General features: G+C 54.9%; 1 protein-coding gene across 2 annotated transcripts; it reads left to right on the plus strand.

Moving 5' to 3' along the window:
- The first annotated feature begins 6185 nt into the window (after positions 1-6185).
- Positions 6186-10178, plus strand: TLCD2 (TLC domain containing 2). 2 transcript variants are annotated; one of them, XM_065647224.1, is made up of 5 exons: positions 6186-6424; positions 6825-6907; positions 7275-7357; positions 8915-9184; positions 9308-10178. In XM_065647224.1, the coding sequence occupies exons 1-5, from the start codon at positions 6243-6245 to the stop codon at positions 9341-9343; spliced, it is 654 nt and encodes a 217-aa protein (XP_065503296.1). In that variant the 5' UTR covers positions 6186-6242; the 3' UTR covers positions 9344-10178. The 2 variants fall into 2 exon arrangements, with proteins under 2 accessions (XP_065503296.1, XP_065503295.1); XM_065647223.1 differs by having other exon boundaries at positions 8915-10178.
- The last annotated feature ends 1757 nt before the right edge of the window (positions 10179-11935 follow it).

The following is an 11935-nucleotide window of genomic DNA, read 5'->3' on the forward strand; positions in this document are numbered from 1 at the left end:
GAGGCTTTCTCTGACTCAGCAGAAATCACTGAAAAATGTTGTTGGCTTATGGATGAAAGCTGCAGCACGCCGGCAAAGTGGCAGGTACAAAGGCATGCAGCTGTGGGAGGCTTTGGGACGGGCCAGATGGAGCCCGGTCCTGTGTGATGGTGTTTGCACTGTGGGGCTGAGCAGCTGGTTTCACTGCTGGGTGCTGCTGGATGCAGGCAAGCACCTGAGGAAGAACTTTAGTAAAATGAAAAGGGATAAAGGCAAAACAAAATGTTGATTTCTAATGACAGCGAAGGACAGAGAGTTGAAAAGGGTATTGGATGTAAGAGGGAAGGTTTGGGTCAGCTGCAGTGATACTGTGTTACTGCACCAAGGAACGCACAATATTCCCTCGAGAGATTCAGGCAATGGGATGGTATTGGGGGTGGATTTTTGGGAAGATGCTCTGTAAGCATCTTTTGGTCCTCTGTTAGGTAATCCAGAGGTAGATACTCAGTGTTTGGACCTTTTAACACACAGCAGGATTAAACGTGGAAAGGGAGTGAAAGGAAATGGTGTCCTCAAACATGACAGAGCCCAGGCAGTCACTGGAAATCTCTGACCGGACCTGCCGTCCATGTTGGTGCTGACTCACATGAGCTGCCCTTGTATTTTATTAGCTATCTTCATTTTTACTGTGTCTCTCCAGTGTTGCCAGCACTCTGGAAAATCCAAGTTTAGAGGCAAAGATTTAATGGGGGTAGCTCTCCTTCCTTCAAGTCCTTCCTACTATCAGCTGGCGTAGCACATTTTTTCATGCCACGACGTAGCCGTGGCTGTGTGGCTGTATCTTCGTCCCACCTTTGCCTGTCCTCAGCTTGCTCAGGTCAGGGTCCTGCCCTGCCCCGGCAGACCTGCTGATTTTAATCCAGCATTACCCATAGACTCGAATATTACCGAAGACTATTCAGGCACAGGAAGAAGCAGCGAGGTGAAAACTGCAGCAGAGCTAAAATGATTAATGGGACACTGCTCTCAAAACAGCTTGGTTTGTGATATTAATAACGAGAGAATTCAGGAGGGAACCTAACCTGTTCCAAGCTGTGGAGCCAGCGGCCGCAGGAGATGCGGTTGGGAATCTCCTGTGCTTATATTCGTAATGCAGGAGGAATCGAGTGGGCTCAGCAGCGTATGATGCTGCACAGAGTGGGTGTAGGGGCTGAACTTGTCTAAATTGCAAAAAAAAAAGCATTTGGTCATAAACACATCATGATGTAACCAGAAAGCACATAGATATCTGTCAAAAATTACTTAAGCTTGAGAATGGTGAACTAAGCAGGGAAAAAATGTTTGTCTCGTGGGGGAAGAAGACATGGAAAAGGAAATGCTTAGTGGGACTTAATTTGCTTACATACTGTTTTACGTTTTCTTCCTAAGCATTCATGTCTGACAGTGGTGAGAGACGGGATACAGGCTGGGTGGGCACTTGGCCCCACATTTCACTGTTTGCCACAAGGAAAGAAGGAACCCAAAACCTTACTAACAGTGGCAAATAAACAATTCAGAAAGTAGACAAATTTGGGGCATGTCAGCTGCTGAAAGCAGAGCAGAAATATAATGAACTGCCCGTGGTGCTGTGCAACCAGAGTGAGGAGGAGAGAGAACATCCTTTGCACAACGAAATCATGGCAGCTGGTCCAGCCCAAGCTCTTGAAAGGCAGCTGAACCATGGCATCCTTAGGGACGCTGTGCTGTTGTCACAGGTTTCTCCTGCATGTCCCTGGTGTCAAATTCTGAGAGAGAGAAGAAAAAAAAAAAATAGAGTCCTGGGAATGGGGGAAAAAAAGGCTAAAAGCAAGAGCATCCAGAGCACCTGGTTCATTTTGAGAAAGCAAAGATTTCAAGCTGCCGTGGAATGGTTTATTATGTGGACTCTGCCTGGGTGGCTCTGGCTCTTGAGTGAGAGGGACATCCCTGCGTGCCAGGCTTGTGCTTGGTCAGCGGCTGGCACCGGAGCATCCCGGCGCTGTGAAGCTCCCAGGAGACGTTGTATTATTCAGGGAATGATCTCAGGAAGGATTATCAACCTGAGCAGCAGAACACCTGCAGGGCTGGTCAAAACACAGGGGGAGGGAAGGGAAGAGTCTTCCCCTTGTGAGGTTCAGCTCACAGGCTGAGCAGGGTGAGTGTACAGGCTGCAGCGCAGAGCCAGATTATTTCCTTCTTCTGCGAGACAAGATCAAGTCCTGAGGTAACTGGTTAAGTGATACACACTTTGGCATTTCTTGCTTTAAATCCTGAAGCTCCAAGTGTGTGAAATGGAGCAAAGGGCTGGGGAAAAAGGTAGTAAAAACTCTCTGCACTGTGTGTGCCAGCAGAAACCCTCCTCCTGCTCACCACGCTTGCAGAGACTGATGTGCCTTTCTCCTGCAGCTACAATGAGTGTATCCCTAGTTCCACCTGGAGAATATCCAGTTTCCACATCAGGAAGGTGTTTCTGGCTGGAAGGGCTGGATGCTCGAATTTGCATTGATTTCATCTCTCTTCACAGCTACCTCTGCAGTGCCTGGGCATGCTTTGCCACACACGGCATGCATTTTTGCGCAGCTGATCCTTCCACGAGTGTGGAGTTACAGACATTCCGAATGAAAATGTGGATATATAGCGTAAGGCATTCCTATGTTGTCTGACTTCCTATGGCCCAGCAGATAAAGCAGTGACACACTTCGGAGAGGGATGAAGACGATGGCTAATTAAAGTCTGGAAGCCAAGCTGCTTGATCTGTTTTGAGATCTCGGACTCCTCGAATTATTCTAGGTGTGAGCCAGGTCTGGCATTAGATGAGCAGGTGGGGAAAGGCAGATTGAGGGAGTGAGGCTTTCCAAAAACAGGAGCGTGACTTTTGCCAGAAGGACTTTGCCGTGTCAGAAGCTCCCACATGTGTTGGCTACGGCAGAGCTCAGGAGCAGAGCGGGCTCCTCCTTGTGTAAGGGATGGCAGAGCTGGAAAAGAACACCCAACCCCCTCCAGGAGTAGTAGGGAGCATCTAGGGGAGGACACAGTTTATCTGGCAGAATTTATGTGGAGGATTATCAATAAACTGCCAGCCTTTTATTCTGGAAATGGATTATCGCTCCCAGATGTGCTGCAGAGAAACTCCAACCTGGGAGACGGAGGGCAAAAAAAAAGCCACTGTCCAGCTATTGAAAAAAACTCTGCACCTTTGATTTATAGCCCGGCTGCTGCTGTTAAGCCCCAGCTGTGGGATGAGCCGTGATCCCTACAGCGTTACGGGATGGACCCAGGCAAGTCCCTGCTGACATCTGGAAGGAGCCCCCTGCCCTGCTGGGAGCAGACACCAGCAGCGAGCCCTCACCAAACTGAGCTGCCCCCCTGCAGGAAATGGGGCCGTCTGTGGACTGCTGGAAAACAACTCGAAATTTGGGTGAGAAAGGCAGTATCTCCAAATAAGGTGTGAATGAGGAGTCCCACCAGCTCGGGCTGCTCTCTCCAGCGGGCGTGCAGGGACCTCTTGTGGCAGCTGCGCCCGGGAGCTCCTGTCCCTGCTCTTCTGCGACTTGTTCTGGGACAAGCCGGCCCCCGAGCCTGTGGGACACGGCTGAATATTTGGCCTGATCTGGTGTCAAGGGAACTGTTTGTCACTCGGCTTGGAAGTCCCCAGCTCTGAAGCCATCCCTGCTTAATGCCATTGCTGCAGATGAAAGGAGAAAAAGAGAAAAGGCTGAAAAAAGAGCTTGTAAGAAACCGCTGCCTGATGGCAAGTAAAATTCGGTAAAATCTAGGCTGCAAGTGTCCAAAAAGTACTATGTGTGCAGCTGTTGCTGGTGCTCTAGCAGTGGGATCAAAGCCCCTGAACCAGAGCCTCAATTAATCATGGCTTAAATTCCTCCCATGTGGAAGTGGCAGGTAAAAGCTCTCCAGTGTCCAGAAGCATTTTAAGTATTCCTGTCCCCAAGTCTGGCCAAATGTTCATCTTTAGAAGAACAGCACCATGAATGAAGGAGCCCCTGGGACAAATGAGGCTTGCAGGAGTTTCATGGTCTGGGACTTTACCTGCAGGCGTAGGGTGAGGTTGTCACTGTGGAAAGGATGAGATCAGTCAAGATTTCTGAGGCTAAAATACTGCAGATGACTCCTCATTAGGAATCACCTCTCTGCAATTTTATACTGTAATTAGTTGTGAAATGATTTTCCCTCTCGGTGCCCTGAGCAGCCCGGCATGTCTCCAAGGCATGTCTCTCTTTCCTCAGCCTATCTTATGCTAAACAGAAATGTCTTTGCATTTGGCCTTCTCAGTAACAGATTAGCCCGTGTGATCCTTCAAGTCCTAATACATGAGATTATTTATAATCCCCCGAGCAGTCAGATTTGCTGATTACTTCAGGCAGAGTCTCCCTGCCACTTAACTGCTATGAAATTACATTGTCTTGTCCAGATTTTAAGCAAATTTCTGAAGCATGAGCAGATGCTTTTCTATCAGCTGGAACTATTTCACCCCTCTCCTTCAGTTCCGATTTAATTGCTGCCCTCCCCAGTGTCCCTTCCATCAGCAGATCACTTGTTGATGTTTGTGTCCATCACCCCAGCCAGGGCAGCAACTGAGAGCTCAGGTTCCTCATGTTTCTCTTTCAGCAAAGAGAAAGTAGAAGATTTAATCCAAAATTAATACCTCAAAGGAGAGGCAGAGTTTGACATTAATCAGTGCGTACGCGGTGACTCATCCCCTCTGCAGAAGAGACGCAAGGGCTGTGCAGCAGCCACGCTTCTGCTGGAGACATCAAAAAGCAACAAGGGACCGATCAAATTACGGGGAAGATGGAAAAGCAGCGTAGTTGTAGGGTGGAATTAAAGAAATTGAGAGTACAGGATCCTGAATTCCCACAAACCCCAGACAGCAGAACTGGGGTATCCCAGACATCGCGGAACTCCTCCCGGGACCAGACACAGGACAGGGGGGTGGAGAACAAGAGTGCTGTGGGCAGAGTGGTGTTTTTTGGCAACAATTGGCCCTTCTTTTCCTCTTGATGTGCAATCAGACCTAGCAGAGCGTGTCTGTATGAGGAATGGGATCTCCAGCCCAATGCAACGCTGTAAGAGCTTTACTGACATCACATGCTGGGGAGGCTTTGGGGCGAACGACCACCGGCTGCAGCTCCTCACGGGTGAGATGTTCAGCCGCCCGGTGCCACCGAGGTGGAAGAGGAACCTCAGGGGGACGAGGAAGGTGTCCCCAGCACAGTGACACCCTGGCCCCCACTCTGTGGTATGCCTGCAGCTGGCTGTGGTGATGAGGAACAGCGCACACAGATGCAGAGATGCACACTCACAAAGTTCTTGTTAGCAGCGAGAGCAGAGCCAGGCAGAGCTGAGCTGACTTTTATTAACAGTTCTCAATTTATAGGTTTACAGATACGGGCCTTGACCAAGAAGTAAGACAGGATGTTTTTTCACAAAATGTTATCCCAAACATACCACACTCGTGTTGTGAGTGTTTTCAGTCACATTCCCATGCATATATTGTGGGTGGCGTTCTGACCCACTCATTCACACGCCCAGGCCCAACATTCACACATCATACATATGGGGGCGGTTTTCCAACCCGAGATATCATTCTCACTGGTCTGGGCTATCACTCCTTACACTCATAAAAAACATACTTCTGTATAACCTGTGCAAGGCCCTTTAGCTGGAACTGCACATCCTGCCGTTCCCACACTGGCTTTTGGGCTGACTGTCGTTTCTGCCCTGCCATGCCCGGGAAGGCTGACACACACGCCGGGGCACCCATTTCCGACTCCCCCCTCTCCCTGAGCCACATGCTCCGGGAGGCAGCGCTGCCCCTGCGCGTCTGAGTCTCTGCGTGGGGGGATGCGGGCAATGGCAGCTCCAGCAGCGGGGCGGCTCCCGCGGTCCAGCCGGCCCGTCCCCGCTCGCTGTGCCCCCGCCGGGGCCGCGCATCCCGGCCGGGGCAGGGCGGTGCCGGGGCGATCGGGGCGGGTGCTCCGGAGGTGCCGGTGCCCGGGGCGGTGCCGGTGCTGGAGAGGGTGCTCGGGGAGCTGTCGGTACCCGGGGCGGGGGCTTGGGCGGTGCCGGTTCCTGGGGCAGGGCGAGTGCTCGGGCGGTGCCGGTGGCCGGGGCGGGTTCCCAGGGAGGTGCCGGTACCCGGGGCGGTGCTGGGTCTCGGGGCGGGCCCCGCGGCCGGTGCGGGTGCCCATGGGAGCCCGGGGGAGGCTGCGGGGCGGTGGGTGCCCATGGCTTTCAGTCCGGGGCTGCTGGTGGTGGCCGGTTCCTTCGCTGCCTTCCGCCTGCTGAACCGGGAGCTGGAACGGCTGGTGCCGCCGCCGCCCTCAGCCCGGCGCAACCGCTGGAAGTGGCGCAACATCTGGACATCGCTGGCGCACAGCGTGCTCAGCGGCGGCGGGGCGCTGGCCGGGTGAGCGGCCCGGGTACCCGACGGGGGACATCGGACTGCCGGGGGGACCGGGGGCATTGGGGGGGAATGGGGGAGCCGAGGGACCTGCGACCAGGGGAGTACCGAGGGAGATTGAGCCCACCGGGGAAGAGGCGGGAGAAAATGGGGATGTTGGGAGACCCTGAGGAATGTTGGGGAGGGTGTGGACCTGGAAACTGGGGAGCGCTGAGATGGAGGAGGGATCCAGTGACACAGGGGGACCGAGGGACAGGGAGACTCCAGGGGAAACAGGACAGAGGTGGCTGTGGGGGAGCCAGGGGGACAGGAGGGAATCAGCAACACCAGGTGGGCACCAAGGACGCTGGGAGGGAATCGGGGGACCAGAGGCACTGCCCGGTGCTCACAGCCCCTCTCCCCACAGGTTCTGCCTCCACCCCGGGCTGTCCGAGGACCTGGTGGGCACACACCCACCCGGAGCACACAGCCTGGTCGCCGTGTCTGTAGGTGAGGTGGGGGGAGCGGGCTCCCACCAGTTTGCCCCATGGGGCTCCCCAAGGGCCCACTGGCGCCTGACACCAGCCCCTTGAGCCACATCGCGGGCAGCGACGTCTCAGGCACCGCAGACAATCACCCTATTCTTGGCAAAGGACAGTGGCTCCTTTCTGTCCCACGGCACCCGCAGCCAGGAGGCACTGGGCACCAAGCTGCCCGCTGCCATCCTCACGGGGCAACCAGGGCATGGGGCATCCCAAAACTGCCTGCAACAGGGGGTCAATCCAGATACCCCCCAAAGCCTCAAGTTGCTGCGGGGATGTCCCTCAGCACAGCCCTTCCTGGCCCCCATCTTTGCTCACGGCTTCTCTGTTCCCAGGTTATTTCCTTGAAGACTTTGTGGATATGTTGTGCAATCAGAAACTTCACCAGTCCTGGGAGCTGCTCTTCCATCACTCTGTGGTGAGTCCACCAGCTGCTCTCCAAGCGACAGACCCTGGCACTTGTGCCACTGGGGAGGCTGGGGATCTGCTGTTGCTAGTGTGTGTGTTTGCTGCTTGTTACAAAATCTGATTTTTTTCTGCCTGGAAAGAGGAGCCCAGCAGCCCAGACAGCAGACTCGGAGCTCCTCTTGGTCCTATGGGACTCATGTACTCTTCCAGGGTCTGCAGAAAGGCACCTAAAGATAGGGTAGGAAAAAAACCCAAGTGTGCACAGAGTAGGGAGGCAGAGAGCAGGGCCAGGGGGCTGATCCATAACAGTGGTGTGGACACACAGCAACCCAGGTGTCGCCGCCAGTATGGGGCAGCAGCTCAGCTCCTGCCGGCTCTCGGCCACTTAGGCAGCTGCCAGAAAGGGCTGCACGCTGCCTCCTTCCACCTCCTGCTCCCCAGGGTGCTTCCTCTCATTTGGGCCAGAGCTGTGGGGCTGGGGTGGCTGGAGCAGCCATGGTGCAGGAGCCCCACATCAGTGTCCTCTGCCCGCGTTGTTCCTGGCTGTGCCCAGGCTGGGTTTCTCTTTGATCCCCTCTGATGTCTGGATGCTGAAGCTTTGTGGATGCTGCAGGGCAGGGGGGTGGCACAGAGATGCTATGGGGTGCAAAGGAGGCACAAGGGTTTGCAGGGCCTATGGATGGGGTACAGGGACAGCGCTGGGACCTACCTGGAGTAGGCGATGGTCAGACCTGCTGTCTCGTAGAGCCCAGCGAGCCCTGTGGCTCTGCCAGCCGCTGCTCATGAGTTAAAAGGTCATCTCCACAATAGAGCTAATTCAGGCCAAGACAGTGATTTAAAGAGCAGGGAGCAGATAATCTCATTAAAGAGCCAATACAGAGAACAGCATTAATGGTATAAACTGAAGAAAGGACTGAGTGCGCTAAAGCACGGGCAGGCAGAGCCTGTTCGCCTGCCCAGCAGGGAGGGTGCAGGGCAGGAATCGCACCTGCTCTGCCCTGGCAGCCCCATCCTCTGCAGCAGCACCCAGCAGCCCCAGGGTGCCTCACACCAGGCTCGGGGCATCCCGCGGGGCTCTCTGATGCACCAAAGCCGCTTAATAATCCCTGCAGCGCCTGTCCTGGGGAGAATCCCTGAGCCAGCAGCAACCATAGCCCGGGGCTACACGTCTCCCTTCCTGCCCACTCAGCCTTTTACTGTGTGTCGGAAAAACCTGCTGGGCCACAACTGTGTTCTCCAGGCCACAAAATAGGGTTGGGTCTGGCTGCTCCATCTCCTCAGTCAGCCTGGAGTTTATAGAAGTGCTTCCCTGTCCTTCCATTGAAAAAAAACCCAAACCTGCACAGGTTTCATGCAACAGTGGGGAGGCTTTATCTCTTTCCTGAGGCTGCAGCGCTAGCTGGAGTCTGCGATGCTGCAGAGATACGTGTGGGCTGATGAGCAGCAGTTTGGCACTGACCCTGATAAGCATTTCCATCTCTGCTCCACACTGCATGGAGGGCTCCGGCTTGCAGCAGCTGAGAGCATGCAGCCCCCAGGCTAAGCCTCAATTCTTTCTCCTTCCCAGGTGATTATCTGCTTTGGCATCGCAGTGCTGCTCCACCAGTACGTTGGGTTTGCCCTCGTGGCTTTACTGGTGGAGATTAACTCCATCTTCCTCCACCTGCGGCAGATCCTTCTCATGGCCAACTTGGTGCACACTACCTGCTACCGCCTCAACAGTATCGTTAACCTGGGCACCTACGTGGTGTTTCGCATCGCCACGCTGGCCTGGATGGCTCACTGGCTCTTCCTCAATCGGGGGAACGTGCCCCCAGCAACATATGCTGTGGGCACGGTGGGCATGGCAATCATGACACCCATGAACATCATCCTCTTGTACCGCTTGCTGCGGAGTGACTTCTTCAAGTCCAGCCGGGATGTGCAGCAGAAGAAAGAGCAATAATTCCTGTCCTTGCAGGGTCCAGGGGATGAGCAGTCCCAAGCCTGCAGATGAGGACAGCAAAGTGCAGTGGAGAGCGCGCGTGGCTGCTTCCATACCTTGCTTGGAGAGTCCACACTAACAGAGAAGCTGGGCTGCAGATCCTGCGCACTGCACAGCAGAGAAGATGCTCACAGACCAGGCACCAGGGTTCTGTTCCCCCTGCACCTTTGGATGATGTGGTCGGATGACCGGGAGCTGCTCAGAGAAGCCCCGACAGCTCTCACAGCTCCCTGAGGCACCGCTGAAACGAGGAGTGAACAGAAGAGCACCGTTTCCCCACTCCTCATCCAGACATCCAAACACCACAGGGTGTTTCTAACCCCTTGGTTGCTGCAGCATCACATCGGCCACGGGACATCGTGCCCGGCCCTGCGTTCTCTGTGACACTTCCCATGGGAGCACCACCAGGCGAGAGAGCCTCCAAGTCTTTACCCTCGAGGCCAGGGCCAGTAAAAGCCAAATCCCATGCTCATGAGTCCTCCCCGAGGAGATTGTCCCAGGTGGGTGATGGAGGGAGAGGCTGAGATGTGTCTGGCTGGGACGCTGCCTGCTGTGGGTGCCGCAGTGCTGTGTGTGGGGACAGGCGGCCGACTTTTCCTGACAACTGGAGCTTTTTCCGTGTTATTTTGTTCCCAGATACGTTAAGTGCCCATAAATGAGCACGGGAGAGCACGTCGCTGGCCAGGATGATGCTATGTGACGGTCGCTTTCCACAGATGAGGAGTTTTCAGGCATATGTGAGGATTCAGGTGTATATTTGGAATGAAAAGTTCTGCTGCAGAGCCCAGTGTAATGCTCTCACCCAGCAGCAAGAGCTCCTGCTAACACGAGCTTTTAATAAACAGCTGCAAATGAAATGGCTTGAAGGGCTTAGAAGGAAAAAGAGACTCGGCATCCCAGGATGTTCCAGAGGTGTCAATGCTCAGCATGGGGCTTCTTATCCACGTCTCCCTGCCACAAAAATACACCGTACACTGGCACAGTCTACCTCTCTTAGGTTTTCCCCACCCCCCCTCTTTTCTGTGGAGGAAAGTGAAGGTTTCTTCTGTTCCTACTGACACTCTCCTGCCCTCCCAGGTGAGGGGGGCTGCACTTTCCTTGGGGCTGCCAACCGGGGAAGCTAAATGGCAGCAGGACTGTGCCAGCTCCGGCCGTGGCTCTGCCTTTAGCCCCACTGCCCCGAGCCGCTGGCGATCTGTGGCATTAGGAACGTGCCAGCTGTGAAACAGGGCAGGCTGCAGCAAAGGTACGAGCCTTGGGGTTTGCTCTGCCTGTCCCTGAGGGCTTCACGGGACAAGGAATCAGAATTTTTAAACATTTTTACTCCACATTTCCTTTTCCCCACCGATTCCCACACACCGAAGCATTCCCCAGCAGCCCAGCGCTGTGTATAAAAGCAAGATCATCCCACTTGGAGTTACATGTGCCGGTTTTGAGGAATCCGCTGGATCTATCGTGCTTTCTGTGTGGCAAACAACCTTTAATTCAAAATCTCTCCTTCGGTTTGAAAAGCCGGGGGACAGGCTGAAACCACACGCTGCTGGGAGCGAGCAGCCCTTGTTTCGAGGAGGAAAATAAGGGAGTGGACATGTTTCTGCCTGGGAAGGGAAAGACGAGCAATGTGTGTGGGCAGCAGGAGGCTGGAGACAACTCGTGGCCAAAGCCGCTTACGTTTCTATTTGTGGAGAGCACAGGGAAGCTTGCAGGTGCTGGAGATACCTGCTAAAGTTTTGGGTTTGTCACCTCGAGCGGTGGTAAAGTGCCTGTGTGCTGCTCGCTGCTTGCAGCCGGAGCTTTCTCTTTGGTTTGACCCATTTAAAATCAGTTTTCCAGGAGCTGCTCCGCTGATCCCTGCCCTTAGCGCAGCCTCTGCCCCCGCTCAGCCACGCTCGCTCTGTCCTCCAGCCTCTGCCCACACCAGAGACGTTTCTCAAGGCCTGGATTGTGTTACCGCATTCCTGCCGTCATGCGAATGTCGCGTACCCCAGGCACACGGGGTCGAGGGCCTGGGAAACTATTTTTTGGATCCTCTAATCAGACACGGTTTTCCCACCGTGCCGTGGTGGAATAAGCGGCGGCTTCGCAGCTCACTGCGGCTGGACGCGGGGGAGCCTTGTGCCTGTCCGTCCTGATGAAAAATCATAGAATCACAGAACGTCCCGAGTCAGAAGGGACCCACGGGGTTCATCGAGTCCAACTCCTAATGCCACAGCCTTGGCTTGAAGGGCTTTGGGAAGGAACCTGCCCCTCTAATCCCCCCGTACGGGGGTTCACGGGGCTACAAGGAGCGTTTCCATCAGGGAATGAGTTGCCGGGGCCACCCGCCCACACCCCCTCCAGTCCCATCCCTCACCCCAAAAGCCGAGATCCCCTCCAGTACAGGCCCCTTTCCCCATGGGGGGACCCCAGGGAGCCCCTGCCTGAGCCCTAAGGAAAGAATCCGGTCGCGGGGCGGCCTGTGGGGACGTGTTGAACCCGCTTGTCTGCCTGCAGCGAGCTGGGGGGCGCGTTTTGGGGGGATCTTGCATGAGCGCAGAGGACTGAGGGGCCAGGGTGCTGCCAGGGAGGCCGGGACGGGGACATCGAAGAGGGGTGGCTGCTTGT

Source organism: Caloenas nicobarica, chromosome 17 (genome assembly GCF_036013445.1).
Source record: "Caloenas nicobarica isolate bCalNic1 chromosome 17, bCalNic1.hap1, whole genome shotgun sequence".
Taxonomy (NCBI): domain Eukaryota; kingdom Metazoa; phylum Chordata; class Aves; order Columbiformes; family Columbidae; genus Caloenas; species Caloenas nicobarica.